This window comes from Hyla sarda, chromosome 3 (genome assembly GCF_029499605.1).
Source record: "Hyla sarda isolate aHylSar1 chromosome 3, aHylSar1.hap1, whole genome shotgun sequence".
Lineage (NCBI taxonomy): Eukaryota > Metazoa > Chordata > Amphibia > Anura > Hylidae > Hyla > Hyla sarda.
The window spans coordinates 445059773-445080979 of NC_079191.1; the positions used below are offsets into that span (position 1 = coordinate 445059773).

Genomic DNA, 21207 nt, shown 5'->3' on the forward strand with positions numbered 1-21207 from the left:
TCAGGACCATAGACAGCTCCACAGCCTCCATCAGTGGGCGGAGTTATATATCGTCATGAGGACAATGGACTTGAATACTTGTCCAGGACCATAGACAGTTCTACCTTATGTGAAACACTAGAAAGCAATGGATCTGGCACAGGACCATAGACATTCCCTGAACCATCAGCGCTGACACTATATTGGAACAAGACCAAGATCAGCACCACTTGATGTCTGATCACCTAGAACTATTTCTGGAGGAGGCCATGGATGGCTTCTTGTTTGCCTCCATATATAGCACAGTTTACATTGGATTTGGCAAAGCACCATGAACAGACACACTTGTGTAAGGCGACAGTGGGGATTGTTGGGTTTGACATAGGACCATGGACAGCACCACCTGTATGATCAAAGATTGTGTGCAGGATCGGGATCAGGACCATGGACAGCACCACCTGTATGATCAGAAAGAGCGTGCTGGATCTGAACCATAGACCGCACCACATGATGAATGTGGCTGAGGAACATGGATCAGGACCATGGACAGCACCACCTGTATGATCAAAGAGAGTGTGTGGGATCGGGATCAGGACCATGGACAGCACCACCTGTATGATCAGAAAGAGCGTGCTGGATCTGAACCATAGACCGCACCACATGATGAATGTGGCTGAGGACCATAGATCTGGATGAAGACCATGGACAGCACCATCTGTATGATCAAAAAGAGTTTGCGAGATCAGGACCATGGACAGCACCACCTGTATGATCAGAAAGAGTGTGCTGGATCTGAACCATAGACAGCACCACATGATGGATCTGGCTCAGGACCATGGACAGCACCATATGATGGATCTGGCTCAGGACCAAGGACAGGACCACTTGGATGATCAGACAGGTACTGGATGTGACACAGGACCAGGGATGGCTCCAATCTCAGAACAGTCACTGATATATAATGTTCACTAGAACAGGACTCCGACTCCCGTTTTGTGGAGGGCCCCACATCTAGGACATAAATAACTGCACTCTGCAGAATATAGCGGACCGTTCCATGTTACAACTCTATAGACCACAGCAGTGATCAGTAGTAAGACCAGACATGGAGGAATGCCCTACAGACATCTGATCTCCCCCCCCCGGCACGTCACATGAAGAGTCTGTGGCCAGGAGACCATTCCGGAAAGCTATCGTGTGATTTAACACCTGTTTTCGTCACCCATTTTGCATTAGTGTGCCAACATCTTCTTCCATCCTGACACCGAGATGGTCCATACATCACCGGAACGTCTCTCCTAAGTAAGGAGCTCGCGCCACAAATAACAACCTGTCACTTTTAATGTGCGTCGCGCTACAAATGATATAGTCCGAGCGATCTGTTTATTACCATCCACTGACGGCGAGATGAAAGGTTCATCAAGTGTTCGCGGGTGGAATGTGTTGGGACGGAGGATTTCACAGGATAGAATGTGATAAAAGCTTATTGAAATAAAAAGTCTACAGGCAAACTCAATCCTCCGGGGGTCCGCGCAGTTTTTGTGTGTTGGATTCCCCCCCACCCCCCCGTAGAAGTATTTTTAAGCCGGCAATCAATGTTGGCCTACATCCAGCTGGTCCACCGCTCCCCCGTCACGTAGACGCTCTCAGGAGATCTTGTTAAGCCAACGGGCCAATTCAAAGTATTCACTGCGTAAACGTGAAGCGCAGATTTTTTTTCTTTACTGCAGATGGGTTAAGATAAATGGATCGCCCCGGTAACCGCTTCAGTGCGGCAGCTTTGATAATTGGACGGCATTTCAAACAGGGAGACAAATTAAAGCCGCTGTTTAACAACGCCGGACCCCTTCACTGCTGGTATAAGATGGACCCCTTCACTGCCGGTGTAAGAAAGACCCCTTCACTGCCGGTGTAAGACGGACCCCTTCACTGCCGTTGTAAGAAAGACCCCTTCACTGCCGTTGTAAGACGGACCCCTTCACTGCCGGTGTAAGACGGACCCCTTCACTGCCGGTGTAAGACGGACCCCTTCACTGCTGGTGTAAGACGGACCCCTTCACTGCTGGTGTAAGACGGACCCCTTCACTGCCGGTATAAAAGATGTACCCCTTCACTGCCGGTATAAGACGGACCCCTTCACTGCCGGTATAAAAGATGTACCCCTTCACTGCCGGTATAAGACGGACCCCTTCACTGCCGGTATGAGACGGACCCCTTCACTGCCGGTATGAGACGGACCCCTTCACTGCCGGTATGAGACGGACCCCTTCACTGCCAGTATAAGACGGACCCCTTCACTGCCGGAATAAGACAGACCCCTTCACTATCGCCCCAAGACGGACCCCTTCAGTGCCGGAATAAGACGGACCCCTTCACTGCCGGTATAAGACGGACCCCTTCACTGCTGGTATAAGACGGACCCCTTCACTGCCGGTATGAGACTGACCCCTTCACTGCTGGTGAAACATGTACCCCTTTACTGCCGGTATAAGACGGACCCCTTCACTGCCGGTATAAGACGGACCCCTTCACTGCCGGTATGAGACTGACCCCTTCACTGCTGGTGAAACATGTACCACTTTACGGCCGGTATAAGACGGACCCCTTCAATGCCGGTGTAAGAAGGACCCCTTCACTGCCGGTATAAGACGGACCCCTACACTACCGCCCCAAGACGGACCCCTTCACTGACGGTATAAGACGGACCCCTTCACTGCCGGTATAAGACGGACCCCTACACTACCGCCCCAAGACGGACCCCTTCACTGCCGGAATAAGACGGACCCTTTCACTGCCGGTATAAGACGGACCCCTTCATTGCTGGTAGAAGACAGACCCCTTCACTGCTGGCCCAAGACGGACCCCTTCACTGCCGCCCCAAGACGGACCCCTTCAGCCTCGAGGCTTGTACACAAAGATCTAGCGTATTTTACCTCCCCCACCTTTCCTGATGCTCCAGTGAGAATCGTCTTCAACGCCAGGAGAAACAAAGAGCAGAAACCGTGGAAGAGAATAAATGAAAACTGTTTTTGGTCAAACAGTTCAGTAAAAGTCCCACTCGGCTCCATCAGACCAGGAAAAAATGTAATGCAAATCCTGTGTTAGCAATTGGTGAGGTGTAACTAAAAATATAGCGCCAAACTAATGTTAAAGGTGTTATGTAATGCCAGAAATACATGTCATGTGAGATGATAAAATAAATAGATATATAACTATACTATTCTAAAATGGCACAGATCACAAGGAAACCATCAGGGGCATTTAGTAATCAAACGTGCAAGAATTCTGGCACTGACATATATAGACATCACATCTTATCTATTATGTGTTCTAGACACTTATTGTGCATCAATATTAACTGAAAGTGCGATATAAAAATCAACATTGTCTGCCAATTCATGTACATAGAGGACAGTATTATAGTAGTTATATTCTTGTATATAGGAGGCAGTATTATAGTAGTTATATTCTTGCATATAGGAGGCAGTATTATAGTAGTTATATTCTTGTATATAGGAGCAGTATTATAGTAGTTATATTCTTGTATATAGGAGCAGTATTATAGTAGTTATATTCTTGTATATAGGAGGCAGTATTATAGTAGTTATATTCTTGTATATAGGAGCAGTATTATATCAGTTATATTCTTGTATATAGGGGCAGTATTCTAGTAGTTATATTCTTGTATATAGGAGCAGTATTATAGTAGTTATATTCTTGTGTATAGGAGCAGTATTATAGTAGTTATATTCTTGTATATAGGAGCAGTATTATAGTAGTTATATTCTTGTATATAGGAGCAGTATTATAGTAGTTACATTCTTGTATATAGGAGCAGTATCATAGTAGTTAAATTCTTGTATATAGGGGCAGTATTATAGTAGTTATATTCTTGTATATAGGGGCAGTATTATAGTAGTTATATTCTTGCATATAGGAGGCAGTATTATAGTAGTTATATTCTTGTATATAGGAGCAGTATTATAATAGTTATATTCTTGTATATAGGAGCAGTATTATAGTAGTTATGTTCTTGTATATAGGAGCAGTATTATAGTAGTTATATTCTTGTATATAGGAGCAGTATTATAGTAGTTATATTCTTGTATATAGGAGCAGTATTATAGTAGTTATATTCTTGTATATAGGAGCAGTATTATAGTAGTTATATTCTTGTATATAGGAGCAGTATTATAGTAGTTATATTCTTGTATATAGGGGCAGTATTATAGTAGTTATATTCTTGTATATAGGGGCAGTAGTATAGTAGTTATATTCTTGTATATGGGAGCAGTATTATAGTAGTTATATTCTTGTATATAGGAGCAGTATTATAGTAGTTATATTCTTGTATATAAGAGCAGTATTATAGTAGTTATATTCTTGTATATAAGAGCAGTATTATAGTAGTTATATTCTTGTATATAGGAGCAGTATTATAGTAGTTATATTCTTGTATATAGGAGCAGTATTATAGTAGTTACATTCTTGTATATAGGAGCAGTATTATAGTAGTTATATTCTTGTACATAGGAGCAGTATTATAGTAGATATATTCTTGTATATAGGAGCAGTATTATAGTAGTTATATTCTTGTATATAGGGGCAGTATTATAGTAGTTATATTATTACAAAGTCCAAGTGTTAGGCACAGCTCACTCGTACACCCTTTCTGCGTCTCGGACGAGACTGAACCACAACTCGTATATTAATGTAAAGAATGAAGAGATGTCCAGCGCAGATTCCAAGCAATATGAAATAATTTATTCAGCAGTAACACGGCATGATGACAGGTAGGTGACGCGTTTCAGCCACAATCTGCGGCCTTAGTCATACTTAGTATGACTAAGGCCGCAGATTGTGGCTGAAACGCGTCACCTACCTGTCATCATGCCGTGTTACTGCTGAATAAATTATTTTGTATTGCTTGGAATCTACGCTGGACATCTCTTCATTCTTTACATAGTTATATTCTTGTATATAGGAGCAGTATTATAGTAGTTATATTCTTGTATATAGGAGCAGTATTATAGTAGTTATATTCTTGTATATAGGAGCAGTATTATAGTAGTTATATTCTTGTATATAAGAGCAGTATTATAGTAGTTATATTCTTGTATATAGGAGGCAGTATTATAGTAGTTATATTCTTGTATATAGGAGCAGTATTATAGTAGTTATATTCTTGTATATAGGAGCAGTATTATAGTAGTTATATTCTTGTATATAGGAGCAGTATTATAGTAGTTATATTCTTGTATATAGGAGCAGTATTATAGTAGTTATATTCTTGTATATAGGAGCAGTATTATAGTAGTTATATTCTTGTATGTAGGAGACAGTAGTATAGTAGTAATATTCTTGTATATAGGAGCAGTATTATAGTAGTTATATTCTTGTATATAGGAGCAGTATTATAGTAGTTATATTCTTGTATATAGGAGCAGTATTATAGTAGTTATATTCTTGTATATAGGAGCAGTATTATAGTAGTTATATTCTTGTATATAGGAGGCAGTATTATAGCAGTTATATTCTTGTATATAGGAGCAGTATTATAGCAGTTATATTCTTGTATATAGGAGCAGTATTATAGTAGTTATATTCTTGTATATAGGAGCAGTAATATAGTAGTTATATTCTTGTATATAGGAGCAGTATTATAGTAGATATATTCTTGTATATAGGAGCAGTATTATAGCAGTTATATTCTTGTGTATAGGAGGCAATTTTTATTGTGAAAACAAACAAAATTACAATTAACATAAATTCTTACAATGCAAACCAAAAATAACAAGCATTGTACACACAATGACTACTCAACTAGAGTATGTACAGAGTAATATTAAACTTAGAAAGTCCACATTTGCTGGAAAAGGAAAAACACAAAAAATTTAATAAAATAACATGACATCATCCGTGTTAAACCAAAGAGACATTCCTCCATAATTTCCCATTATTTTGGTTCCTCCGTATCTCTAATGACTTTACCCACTGGAGCTCGGACATGATCTGTCTTACTGCTGTGATGTGGTGGAATGGCTCGTTGTGTATGGACACTCTAGTTCTCATGTGCCAATGGTAATATTTAATGATTGTTATAATTATGTACATTGTCTCTCTGTCTACAGTCCTGTTACTGGATGGTACAGCATATACGATGTCAGGATACGTCAGGTTCTGCAGTAATGGGATGTTCAGCTTACTGGACACTTCTTCCCATATCCTCCTCCCGCCCCTGCAGTCAGATATGAAATGCTCCATGGTCTCCTCCTGCTGACAACCTAGAGGACAGTTCCTATCTGAGACACTTAGATATTTCAGGTTACCCCTGACAAAGAGCCTCCCATGGAGCGACAGCCAAGCTATGTCAAAGAATTTTGCGGGGAGTCGTTTCCCATTGAGGAACTTTAGACTTTCTTGTAAAGTGCTGGTCACACAATCCCTCAAGGCAAGTGGAGAACAGAAGAAAGCCCCACAAACCCTTACGTATAGATCCTTCCTTGGCTTACTCTCTATATAGGACTTCTCAATGCGCCATCTCTTCAGACATCTGAGCCCGTATTCCAGGTACGGGGGGAGGTAGTCACGCGTCCATCTCCCCCTCTTGAGACTGCCGCCTCGCACCCAAGACTCTGCAAAAGGCAATATCCAGTCCCTGATACTATTCGCCCACAGGGAGCTGTTGTTTGAGTCCAGGCAACCAAAATTAACTTTTAGAAACATGGAGTCAAAGAACACCCTTGGATTCAGCATATCCAACCCACCCTCTCTCCTCTGTAGGTAGGTGACCCCTCTTTTTATCAGGTTCAACCTGTTCCCCCAGAACATTTGGAAGAACAGGCTAAAGAGCCGAGCAGAGAAAGATTCTGGCAAAGGAAAAACAACAGAGACATACAAAAAGACGGGGACCAGGTAAGTCTTCAACATTTTAACCCTTTCTCTATAGGTCAGCCTCCAGTTCTTCCATCGCTGAACCTTTGCATTTCCGGCTTCCAACTTCTCTTCCCAATTTAGTTTGGCGTTATCGTCCCTCCCGAATTTGACCCCTAGGATTTTAATATAGGAGGAGGCTCTCACAAATTGGGTCAGATCAAAATCTGGATCAGTATCTGATACCCAGAGAGCTTGACTCTTCTCAAGGTTGACCAGAGACCCTGAGGCCTCCGAGTAACTTCTGATGGCCGCAGACAACATCTCCACCTCACGAGGCTCAGATATCACTACAGTCACATCATCCGCGTAGGCAACAACACTCAGGGGTAGGCAGTGGGGGACCGGCACCCCCTGAAAACCACACTCCTGCAGTGACCTCAGAAACGGGTCTAATGCAAATACATACAGCAGCGGGCTCAGTGGGCAACCTTGTCTCACCCCCGCCTCAACCCTGAAGGTGTCACCCTGCCAACCATTGATCAGAGGAAAGCTCTCGGCCTCACAATACAAAGTCTTCAGCCAATCGATGAATTGTCCCGGAATACCGTACTTTGACAAAGTGGCCCATAGATACTCATGATCTACTCTGTCAAAGGCTTTAGCCTGGTCAAGACTCACAACATATCTCCCACACCTCAGGGCTTTACATCTCTCAAACATCTCCCTTATGGAGATCACTGCCCCAGAGATGTTCCGCCCTTTTACTGTGCCATACTGACAGCCTGCCAACAGTGCCGGGGACAGACAAACTAACCTAGAAAACAGGATTTTTGCCAGAATCTTCCTGTCGACATTCAAGAGGGCAATTGGCCTCCAGTTCTTGATGTCACTCGGCTCTTTACCTTTAGACAGCAGAATCAGTGAGGACACTCTCATGGATGGAGGCATCAGGTGACTTTCTAGACAATTTGTATAAACATCCACGAGGATTGGGGCCAAGAGGTCTCTGAATGTCTTATAGAATTCTGCTGTTATCCCATCCGGACCTGGTGCCTTCTTCAGATGTAACTTATCAATGGCCTCTTTGACCTCCGCCACCGTCAATTCTGCTGTCAAAGGAGAAAAGTCCAAATCATTAGTATCAGGGAGCGGAGTTGTCTCCAAGAATTGGGTCATCTTGTCTCTATCCAAAACCTTCCTCTGAAACAAGTCAGCATAGTACGATCTCACCACCCCCAGGATACCCTCCCGAGATTCCTGCAAAACACCCTGGGAGTCAGTGAGACCGGTGACAGATTTATTTGCCACCCGCTCCCGGCAATTCTCAAAGGGATCAGGAGACCCTAAGGACCCATAATCCCTTTCAAGAACCAGGGAGGTATACCTGCTGTACTGATACTGCCTTATCTCAGATTTCAGCCGGTCTATCCTTTGTTGGTCCCCACCCGCCGAATATAGTGACTCCAATTCTTTCCGCAGCTTGAGATACTGGCCATACTTACTCTTCCCCTTTATAACTGACAGTCTCTTTAAGAGGGTTCTGATCTCATCCTTGACATCCTCCCACCAGGCGGCCATATCATCATAGAAGTCCACTCTCTCTAGCTGACTCTGTATAAGAGAGTGAACCTGTCTCTGCACAGAAGGATCCTCTAATAGACTGGAATTCAGTCTCCACAACCCTCTACCTGTCTCAGGACCCTGTGTGACACCCAAACAGAAATATAAGGCCAGATGGTCAGAATAAGGGACGATCTTCTCATCCTTCTCACCAATGGTCTCTGTGGGACTAACCAGAGCTAAATCTATACGACTACTTCTTCCACCACAGAAATAGGTAAATTTTGGTTTCCGACCACCCTGCACAAACACATCTGACAACCCGGCCTGTAGAATGATGTTGTTTAAGACCTTGGAGTCTCGTGTTAGAGGTCTATTAGATGTTCTGTCACTAGATGTTCTGGAGGCATTAAAATCTCCAGCCAAGATGACGGGGACAGACGTGAAGAGATATGGCTTCACTTCATTATAAAGGTTAACCCTTTCAGTCACTGTCTGTGAACCATAGATATTAATGAGTCGGAGCCTTCTACCCCGAATAGTAACTTCTAGCATTAGGCACCTTCCCATCAATACCTCTGTCAGCCTATGTACAGTTACATCATTGGTGGTAAACAGGATAGAGACCCCGGCACTTGGTTCCACAGCCAGTGACCAAAAGGATGGACCAGACCGCCATTCACGCTCTGCCTCACGTAACAGTCCTTGAGTATTTAAACGTGTCTCCTGTAAGAAGAAGATGTCAGCATCAATAGACTTTAGATGGTCATATACGACATGTCTGGTCCTCCTCACTCTGACACTGTTCACATTACTGGAGAACACTTTAAGGGTAAAGTCGGCCATCATAACAAAGGAAAGAAGAAAGTGCAGAGATGTCACCCCCATCATCACAGATCTGAGTCTGAGCCCTCCTGCTGACCACCTGTTTCCATGTCCGATTCGGACAGACGTTTTGCTCGTGGGGGTCTCTTTTTTGTGGGGGGATCACCCTCTTGGTCTTCATTAAATTCATCTATCACTCTCTTTAGCTCCCTCTCCATCTCTTCCTCAACGTCTGACTCTGATAGGACACTGTACCTATTTGTGATGGTCATGACACCTGACCCGGGGTCTACTTTCTTTTTGGAAGGTTTTTGGACAGTGGTCCATCCCTCCTCAGGCTTACGGCTGGTTTTGTCTTTCTTCCGTCTCTTCTGCGGATTTATTGATGCTGGGGCAGAAGAAGACATGGCCACAACCTGCTCAGTGACCTCCCTGTTCCCCTCAGTGGCTCCTGGCTGGGACTGGTCGGGCACTGTGTCACCAATATTGTCACCCATATTGTCACCGCTAGTGTCACCAATATTGTCACCCATATCGTCACCTCTAGTGTCACCCATGTTATGCTGAGGCTCAGGTTGTGTCACTGCTGACCCTGACACCAACGTCTCCTCCTCCAGGTCCTCTGCCCCCTCCAGCAGGTCCTCATCAGGGAAGTCCTTACAGATGTTATGCCAGGCGTCAGGACAGTCCCTGTGGGAGTGACCGGTCTTACCACAGAGGTTGCAGCGGATATTCTGGCAGGTGGCGCTGACATGGCCGATCTCCCCACATAAATTACACTTCACTAGGGTGCACACACTCGCGATATGACCGGTCTTCCCACACTTGAAGCATTTTCTGGGCTGACCTGCATAGAAACAAACCCCTTTCTCCCGGCCAATGAAGAAAGAATTGGGCAGATGTTGGGTTATGTTGTTTATCTGCCGTAACTTTACCAGGACCTTCCACCCTCCCGTCCATATGCCGTCCTCATCCCTGGTCTTAGTCAGGTCTGACATTAGGTCACAGTGTCTCTTTAACCACACAACAATATCCTGGGGGGGGACAGACTCGTTCCAGAATATAATGGTGACATTCGCTGTGTCCGGTCTGGAGATGGGGACAAAGCTGAACTTATTCCAGCCATCAGCATCTCTCACCCGGGTGACATGGGCCCAGAAGCGATCCAGGTCAGACATGAGTTTGAAGCTGACGTCATAGCCCTGCCTGTCAGGAAGGTTTATCACTGCCAGGATGTTAGATGGCAGGAAGCCCATTTGGTGGCACAGAAGTTCACGGACCACAAACCTCCTGTCAGGCAGCTCCTCCTTGGCCCCTCTATGTCTGAACCTGACCACGTTCCTCCTCTTGAAAGCCTGACCTGTATAATTCACATTGGACATGAATGGTGACCCGCGGCTCCAGGCATTACCAGAGGAAGCGCCACTACTTCTACCCTCCTGCTGTACTTGGGGGCGCTGTGGTGGCTGCTGACCAGCCGTACTAGGGGGGTCTGACACTTGTGTGACTAAAGGGGGGAAGTGTTGTGCATCAGACTGTACAGCCCCCTCCCCACCATCAACCTCTATACTCTGGGGGTCACAAGCCTCTGAAGGCTGAACTAATGGTGGACCTGACCCCAGAGATGACCCCAGATCCCACACAGACTGTGAAGCGCTCCCCTCTGCAGACACATTATCAGTAATATCACATACATTCATATCATTGCAGTCACTGGCAGTATGATCCTGCACTACAGAGCCCAGCAAGCCCTGCAGAGCCATGTCCTGTGAACTCTCTGCTGCACTGCTGCCTTCAGGTAAGAGTCCACAGTCCTGCTGCTCTCTACTGCCCCCAGGGGCTTGTGGTGACTGCACAACGGTTACAGAGTTACCTTCTGGTAGGAGTCCATAGTCCTGCTTCACCGTGCTGACTGCTGGGACTTGTGGTACCTCTGGAGGAGTCTCTGCAGGTCTCTGATGTTGCTGGACGCTTGCTTCTGCTTGTCTGTACAAATTTCCTTTCTCAAAAGGGAAGCTGGCTGGTCTGAGGAGTGGTCTTGCACAGGACTGCTGGATGTCCACTTGTCTTGTACAGGACTGCTGGGTGTCCCCTGGTGAGGCTGGAGACTTAGGTGCAGCAGTAGATGACTTTGGCGCTGGTCTTTCCTTATATCCCTCAAATCGCTGCTGATTTCTGAAGGTCTCAGCGACTGGTCCCATCTGGTCCAATACGTCCTCCATGTCCTGCACAGTGTCAGCGAGCTGCACAGCGAGGGAGCTCAGCTTCTTATCATGTACAGCCTGGTTATTGGGGTTTGCTGCCTTTAGCTTGTATATACAGTCTATCTGTTTCTGCAGCTGTAACTTTGTCTTTTTTAAAGTCTCAAGTCTCTTTACCAGAGCTGGGATCTGCTCGGCCAGACATAGTTCAGGCGCCCGCTGAGTATTGGGGGGCCGCGCTGGTGGGGTACTCACAGGACTCTGCTTCTGAGGTGGGATCTGTCTCGGTGCTGTGGTCACTGCTGCAGGGTCACAATCTCCAGACTGGGGACTGGGCCCCTGGTTCTTCTCAGTGACCGCACTTGTGGCCCCCTGAAGCCTTCCTGGTGTACTCCCTCTGGTCCCCTCTGGCGTGCTTGTAACTTTTGCGCTGCTCCCGCTCCCGTATCGTGTGCGGTCAGAACGTATCAGGACAGGCTGCTGCAGATTCTCCTGCATGGTCTGCTTCTCCAGGGATGTTCTCCTCTGTCTGACTGCAGGAGGGGTGGATTGTACCTGCAGCCATTACCTTACTTGATGAAGTTTCTTTCCTCACTTCCACAGCTTTCTTCTCATCTGTGCTTCTTGCTGCACCAGAACTGACAACATTCTGAACATTTCTCACATCCAGAGAAACTTTAGGATTTTCATCCATGGATTGTGGTGTCTGGGGATTAATTCCCAGAATAGGCCGAGAAGCCTGGGCCTTGCTTGGGGAGCTTCCCCACCCAGGGTGGCCCCGCCCCGGGCTTTCTCCAGACATCAGGAGAGCTACACACACACAACCTCTCAGCTAGGAGGCAGTATTATAGTAGTTATATTCTTGTATATAGGAGCAGTATTATAGCAGTTATATTATTGTATATAGGAGCAGTATTGTAGTAGTTATATTCTTGTATATAGGAGCAGTATTAGAGTAGTTATATTCTTGTATACAGGAGTCAGTATTATAGTAGTTATATTCTTGTATATAGGAGCAGTATTATAGTAGTTCTATTCTTGTATAAAGGAGCAGTATTATAGTAGTTATATTCTTGTATATAAGAGCAGTATTATAGTAGTTATATTCTTGTATAAAAGAGCAGTATTATAGTAGTTATATTCTTGTATATAGGAGGCAGTATTATAGTAGTTATATTCTTGTATATAGGAGGCAGTATTATAGTAGTTATATTCTTGTATATAGGAGCAGTATTATAGTAGTTATATTCTTGTATATAGGAGGCAGTATTATAGTAGTTATATTCTTGTATATAGGAGGCAGTATTATAGTAGTTATATTCTTGTATATAGGAGCAGTATTATAGTAGTTATATTCTTGTATATAGGAGCAGTATTATAGTAGTTATATTCTTGTATATAAGAGCAGTATTATAGTAGTTATATTCTTGTATATAGGAGGCAGTATTATAGTAGTTATATTCTTGTATATAGGAGCAGTATTATAGTAGTTATATTCTTGTATATAGGAGCAGTATTATAGTAGTTATATTCTTGTATATAGGAGCAGTATTATAGTAGTTATATTCTTGTATATAGGAGCAGTATTATAGTAGTTATATTCTTGTATATAGGAGCAGTATTATAGTAGTTATATTCTTGTATATAAGAGCAGTATTATAGTAGTTATATTCTTGTATATAGGAGCAGTATTATAGTAGTTATATTCTTGTATATAGGAGCAGTATTATAGTAGTTATATTCTTGTATATAGGAGCAGTATTATAGTAGTTATATTCTTGTATATAGGAGCAGTATTATAGTAGTTATATTTTTGTATATAAGAGCAGTATTATAGTAGTTATATTCTTGTATATAGGGGCAGTATTATAGTAGTTATATTCTTGTACATAGGAGCAGTATTATAGTAGATATATTCTTGTATATAGGAGCAGTATTATAGTAGTTATATTCTTGTATATAGGGGCAGTATTATAGTAGTTATATTCTTGTATATAGGGGCAGTATTATAGTAGTTATATTATTACAAAGTCCAAGTGTTAGGCACAGCTCACTCGTACGCCCTTTCTGCGTCTTCGACGAGACTGAACCACAACTCGTATATTAATGTAAAGAATGAAGAGATGTCCAGCGGAGATTCCAAGCAATATGAAATAATTTATTCAGCAGTAACACGGCATGATGATAGGTAGGTGACGCGTTTCAGCCACAATCTGCGGCCTTAGTCATACTTAGTAGTATTATAGTAGTTATATTCTTGTATATAGGAGGCAGTATTATAGTAGTTATATCGTTGTATATAGGAGCAGTATTATAGTAGTTATATTCTTGTATATAGGAGCAGTATTATAGTAGTTATATTCTTGTATATAGGAGCAGTATTATAGTAGTTATATTCTTGTATATAGGAGCAGTATTATAGTAGTTATATTCTTGTATATAGGAGCAGTATTATAGTAGTTATATTCTTATATATAAGAGCAGTATTATAGTAGTTATATTCTTGTATAAAAGAGCAGTATTATAGTAGTTATATTCTTGTATATAGGAGCAGTATTATAGTAGTTATATTCTTGTATATAGGAGCAGTATTATAGTAGTTATATTCTTGTATATAGGAGCAGTATTATAGTAGTTATATTCTTATATATAGGAGGCAGTATTATAGTAGTTATATTCTTGTATATATGAGCAGTATTATAGCAGTTATATTCTTGTATATAGGAGCAGTATTATAGTAGTTATATTCTTGTATATAGGAGCAGTATTATAGTAGTTATATTCTTGTATATAGGAGGCAGTATTATAGTAGTTATATTCTTGTATATAGGAGCAGTATTATAGTAGTTATATTCTTTTATATAGGAGCAGTATTATAGTAGTTATATTCTTGTATATAGGAGTCAGTATTATAGTAGATATATTCATGTATATAGGAGCAGTATTATAGTAGATATATTCTTGTATACAGGAGCAGTATTATAGTAGATATATTCTTGTATATAGGAGCAGTATTATAGTAGTTATAATCTTGTATATAGGAGCAGTATTATAGTAGTTATATTCTTGTATATAGGAGCAGTATTATAGTAGTTATATTCTTTTATATAGGAGCAGTATTATAGTAGTTATATTCTTGTATACAGGAGTCAGTATTATAGTAGATATATTCTTGTATATAGGAGCAGTATTATAGTAGATATATTCTTGTATACAGGAGCAGTATTATAGTAGATATATTCTTGTATATAGGAGCAGTATTATAGTAGTTATATTCTTGTATATAGGAGCAGTATTATAGTAGTTATATTCTTGTATATAGGAGGCAGTATTATAGTAGTTATATTCTTGTATATAGGGAGCAGTATTATAGTAGTTATATTCTTGTATATAGGAGCAGTATTATAGTAGTTATATTCTTGTATATGGGAGGCAGTATTATAGTAGTTGTATTCTTATATATAGGAGCAGTATTATACTAGTTATATTCTTGTATATAGGAGCAGTATTATAGTAGTTATATTCTTGTATATAGGAGCAGTATTATAGTAGTTATATTCTTGTATATAGGAGCAGTATTATAGTAGTTATATTCTTGTATATAGGAGCAGTATTATAGTAGTTATATTCTTGTATATAAGAGCAGTATTATAGTAGTTATATTCTTGTATATAGGAGCAGTATTATAGTAGTTATATTCTTGTATATAGGAGCAGTATTATAGTAGTTATATTCTTGTATATAGGAGCAGTATTATAGTAGATATATTCTTGTATACGTGGGCAGTATTACATGTTCTTCCTCTGGTTTCTGCGGATGACGGACGCTCCCGTCTCTGCGGTCCTCTGTCCTTGCAGGACCTGTGACTGAAGCTTCTTCATATCAGGCACTTGGCATCTCCTGGCGTCTGTTTCCTCCACTAATGAGATCACTTAAGAAAAATGGATTTGTCAATGTTGGGGCTGTACAGCACTGTCCGTCCTGGAGTATTGGGCGCCCGCCGTACCAGGTGAGGACGCGCGCAGATCGCAGTAGCTTTTTTCCCGCAGATTTATCGCTCCCTCAGACTTCTCTTAATTAACACGACATTTACATAACAGTAGCTCATTAATTCTGGGCTCCGGGGGCTCATCACTGATGTCTCGTCCCTTCCCAAACAGGTTGTCAGATTTCTGCTATTATCAACATCATCATCATCGCCGGCATGTTAATGATTTACCTTTTTCACATTAAATGTGTCACCCCCCCCCCCCTCCCCCGCTGAGTCTCCCGAATCCGTATTCTCTTCTGCTTAGAGGATTTTTCGTTCTGAATCTTTCCAGGGTTTTGTGTCTCAATGAGAAAATACATCTGTCCCAATCCTCCGGGGAATAGAAGATTCCCGTCTGACTCTCTATATCCTTACAGCGCCGCGAGGGTCCCCGGTATATATTAATATACTGTATGTAGAGATGAGACAATCCCCTGGTGGAAACCACCGCAGCCCATTAGGTGGGAATGCAAAAAAAAAAGTTTTCACGCCTTTGTTATTTATAATCAGACGATTTTTGTGGCCGTCTCTGAGATGTATATGAGTGATACATGATGGGGCCCCCCATTATGGTTTGTATTATAATGCTGCTCCCATCTCAGCTTCTTATCCCTAATGCATAGCATAGGGAACTGTTTCCCAACCAGTGTGCCTCCAGCTGTTGCAAAACTACAACTCCCAACATGCCTGGACAGCCAAAGTGGACAGCAGATTACTACACTGCAATCTGTTGTCCACTGCCTGTTAGGGGAATTCCATCTCTTGTAGAAAACAGACCAGGAAGTGGGGCAATGATAATGCAGAACAGTGTTTTTCAACCAGTGTGCCTCCAGCTGTTGCAAAACTACAACTCCCAGCATGCCTGGACAGCCAAAGTGGACAGCAGATTACTTCGCTGCAATCTGTTGTCCACTGCCTGTTAGGGGAATTCCATCTCTTGTAGAAAACAGACCAGGAAGTGGGGCAATGATAATGCAGAACAGTGTTTTTCAACCAGTGTGCCTCCAGCTGTTGCAAAATTAAAACTCCCAGCATGCCTGGATAGCCAAAGTGGACAGCAGATCACTTCGCTGCAATCTGTTGTCCACTGCCTGTTAGGGGAATTCCATCTCTTGTAGAAAACAGACCAGGCAGTGGGGCAAAGATAAGGCAGAACAGTGCTTCTCAACCAAAGTGCCTCCAGCTGTTGCAAAACTAAAACTCCCAGCATGCTAAGCAGCAAGTATCATGGTCTAGGCAGTGGATGGGAGACCAACAATGCTCAGAGCAGTGTTTCCCAACCAGTGTGCCTCCAGCTGTTGCAAAACTACCACTCCCAGCATGCATAGACAGTTTTTAGCTGCAGCTCCAGATGTGACAAGAGTATAAGACGTGATACAACATGTGGAGCTCCCTTGAATTAAAGGGGTAAATCAGCACTTAAATCTAATCCCCTATCCATATAATAGGTGATAAGTGTCGGAACGTATGGTGGTCCGACCACTGGGACCCCCATGCAATGTCCAGAATGCATCCATGCCTTCAATGCATCGTCTATGGGAGCGCCAGAGATATCTTATTGTTCCAGCGCATCTAAACTTAAACAATTAACTTAAATACAGAGCTGATACAAAGAGCTATGCGTCTCCATGGTAACAGACTACAAACAAACCCCCTGTGTAGTCAGACCCTGCTCTGAGCCAATTCGGGGGGTTAGCAAAAAGCAGGGAAGAGATAGAAGACCATATGATGGCAGGATCAGACCACATAAAGCTATGTTTTCCAACCAGGGTGCCTTAAGCCATTGCAAAACTACAACTCCCAGCATGCACGGACAGCCTTTGGCTGTCCGGGCATGCTAGGAGTTGTAGTTTTGCAACAGCTGGAGGCACACTGGTTGGGAAACACTGTACTAGGGTAACTCGAGCTCCCATAGACAATGGGGTCACATTCTGGATATGTTACAGCGCCACACCTGTCCTCAGGCTGTGTGCGGTATTACAACTCTGCTCCATTCACTTCAATGGAACCGAGCTGCAATTCCACACTAAACCTGAGGACAAGGGTGGCATTGTTCCTGAAAGAACTCTTCACCTTTAACCCTTTAACATGTAACCAGACGTTCAGAGAACACAATAGACCGTAATGATCCTTACATTCATCTTCACTGGGAGAAGCTACATTCAGGTCTGTCAGGAGCGGCTGGCTGGGACTACTGCTCTGCGTGGGTATAGAGGTATTTCCGTTATCGCTGTTTATCTCGCTGGGGAATAGATCTGATTGGCTGCTGCTTGTGCTGGGGGCGGAGTCTTCATCCGGTTGCTTCTTTTGAAAATCTATAAAATAAAGAGAGAGAAGAAACAAAAATCAGAAGTTGTTACAGTGGAAACTTTCTTAAAAAACAGCGCCACCTCTCTCCTCAGGTTGTGGGTGGTACTGCATCTTAGTTCCTATAATGTTATCAGAGCTATGTTTTAATACCGCAACCAACCTGAGAAAAAGAGCGGCGCTGTTTCGGCAACAATGTTTTCATCATCCTGGATAACCCCTTTAACTCTGCATTGGCTTGCTGAACCCTGAATCTGCAGGGGGTTCATATATTTTTGCAATGCACTCAACCAGGGAGTCTCCAGCTGTTGCAAAACTATAACTCCCAGCATCCCTGGACATGCAAAGCTGACAGCAGATTACTTCCTTGCAATCTGCTGTCTACGGCCTGTTGTTAGAGGAATTGCATCTCTAGTAACAGACAGACAAGGATGGAACACAAGAAGTGGGGGCAGTGCATACATAGTGTGTTTCCCAACCAGTGTGTCTCCAGCTGTTGCAAAACTACAACTCCCAGAAGACAACTCGCAGACAGCAGGTTACGTTCTTGCAATCTGCTGTCCATCGCCTGTTGTTAGGGTAATTCCATCTCTAGTAACAGATAGACCAGGATGGATCACAGGAAATGGCAGTGGGATATAGATAATGCAGAGCAGTGTTTCCCAGCCAGAGCTCCTCCAGCTGTTGCAACACTACAACTCCAAGCCTGCCCGGACAGCCGTCAGCTGTCCGGGCATGCTGGGAGTTGTAGTGTTGCAACACCTGGAGGCACCCTGGGTAGGAAACACTGCACTGGAAGCATCCAAAGTCACTATTTTGTCTATGAAATGTAACATCGCATTGATATACGCTTAGATTCTACTGCTTCTCTGCGATGGAACAGGGAAGCATCACCATCCTCAGTGGAGAGGACATGCTGGGATCAGTAGTCCATCTCCATAGACTGCAGTACATTAGTTATCGAGCAGCTACCCTACTGAACTGAGAAACGTTTTCGTCTGGGAGTCTTTGCGGCTTGCCTGGAAATGCACTTAGCGATAATTGACTCGTTTTTTTTAATTGTGCTGGAAGAGCAGACGCGGTCACAGAGACCGGCGAGACGGAGGAAACAGCGGAGGAGCGGCGATATCTGCAGGACGCGGGATGTTAACTGGGCTAAGTGGTATACGGGCAGCTGCCAGTTCTTTTTTTCAGGTTTCAATTTGAATGGCAACAAAAAGCTGCAATACCACACACAGACACGTACAAGGGTGGCACCATTTCTGGCACAGTGCCGATAACATGCACATCATGTGACTTACGAGACGGCTTCGAGGAGAAGCTGCATCTGTGCAACCAAATGTTTCATTGTTCCAGTGCATCGAAACTTTAACAATTAAGAAACTTAGATACAGAGCTAATACAAAGAGCTATGCGTCTCCATGGTAACAGACTACAAACAACCCCCCTGTGTAGTCTGACCCTGCACTCCTAACAATCTTTGCCTATCTGGGAGATTAGCAAGAAGCCGGGCACAGATAGATGGTGATATGATCGAAGGATTGGACCACATAGAACTGTGTTACCCAACCGTTGTGCCTTCATTTGTTCTCAAAGGCTGTCGGGGCATGATAAGAGTTGTCGTTTTGTAACTGCTGGAGGCACCTTGGATGGGAAACACTGACATGTTACTGGTCTGTTACCATGGATATGTTGGTGCGTGTGCAAGATATTATGGTGTGTGTGCAGAATACGATGGTGAGTGTGCAGAATACGATGGTGAGTGTGCAGGATATGATGGTGTGTGTGCAGGATATGATGGTGAGTGTGCAGGATATGATGGTGAGAGTGTGCAGGATATGATGGTGAGTGTGTGCAGGATATGATGGTGAGTGTGCAGGATATGATGGTGTGTGTGCAGGATACGATGGTGAGTGTGCAGGATATGATGGTGAGTGTGCAGGATATGATGGTGAGTGTGCAGGATATGATGGTGTGTGTGCAGGATATGATGGTGAGTGTGCAGGATATGATGGTGAGTGTGCAGGATATGATGATGAGTGTGCAGGATATGATGGTGTGTGTGCAGGATATGATGGTGTGTGTGCAGGATATGATGGTGTGTGTGCAGGATATGATGGTGAGTGTGCAGGATATGATGGTGAGTGTGTGCAGGATACGATGGTGTGTGTGCAGGATACGATGGTGTGTGTGCAGGATACGATGGTGAGTGTGTGCAGGATATGATGATGAGTGTGCAGGATATGGTGTGTGTGCAGGATATGATGGTGAGTGTGTGCAGGATATGATGATGAGTGTGCAGGATATGATGGTGTGTGTGCAGGATATGATGATGAGTGTGCAGGATATGATGGTGTGTGTGCAGGATATGATGGTGAGTGTGCAGGATATGATGGTGTGTGTGCAGGATATGATGATGAGTGTGCAGGATACGATGGTGTGTGTGCAGGATACGATGGTGTGTGTGCAGGATACGATGGTGAGTGTGTGCAGGATACGATGATGAGTGTGCAGGATATGGTGTGTGTGCAGGATATGATGGTGAGTGAGCAGGATATGATGGTGTGTGTGCAGGATATGATGGTGAGTGTGCAGCATATGACGGTGAGTGTGCAGCATATGACGGTGTGTGTGCAGGATATGATGTTGAGTGAGCAGCATATGATGGTGAGTGTGCAGTATATGATGGTGAGTGTGCAGGATATGATGATGAGTGTGCAGGATACGATGGTGAGTGTGCAGGATACGATGGTGAGTGCGCAGGATACGATGATGAGTGTGCAGGATATGATGATGAGTGTGCAGGATATGATGTTGAGTGAGCAGCATATGATGGTGAGTGTGCAGCATATGATGGTGAGTGTGCAGGATATGATGGTGTGTGTGCAGCATATGATGGTCTGTGTGTGCAGGATATGATGATGAGTGTGCAGGATATGATGATGAGTGTGCAGGATATGATGATGAGTGTGCAGGATATGATGATGAGTGTGCAGGATATGATGGTGTGTGTGCAGGATATGATGATGAGTGTGCAGGATATGATGGTGAGTGTGTGCAGGATATGATGGTGAGTGTGCAGGATATGATGGTGTGTGTGCAGGATATGATGGTGAGTGTGCAGGATATGATGGTGAGTGTGCAGGATATGATGGTGTGTGTGCAGGATATGATGGTGAGTGTGCAGGATATGATGATGAGTGTGCAGGATATGATGGTGTGTGTGCAGGATATGATGGTGTGTGCGCAGGATATGATGGTGTGTGCGCAGGATATGATGGTGTGTGCGCAGGATATGATGATGAGTGTGCAGGATATGATGATGAGTGTGCAGGATATGATGGTGTGTGCGCAGGATATGATGGTGTGTGTGCAGGATATGATGGTGTGTGCGCAGGATATGATGGTGTGTGCGCAGGATATGATGGT

The 21207-nt window shown here is 43.5% G+C and overlaps 1 protein-coding gene across 1 annotated transcript in view; it reads right to left on the minus strand.

Moving 5' to 3' along the window:
* The window catches only part of ZFAND3 (zinc finger AN1-type containing 3), a 195824-nt gene that overhangs the window by 62138 nt on the left and 112479 nt on the right, over positions 1-21207 (minus strand). The window contains exon 3 of the mRNA XM_056568669.1: positions 17607-17786. Within this exon, the coding sequence (XP_056424644.1) occupies positions 17607-17786 (180 nt within the window). The remainder of the gene's footprint in view (positions 1-17606; positions 17787-21207) is intronic.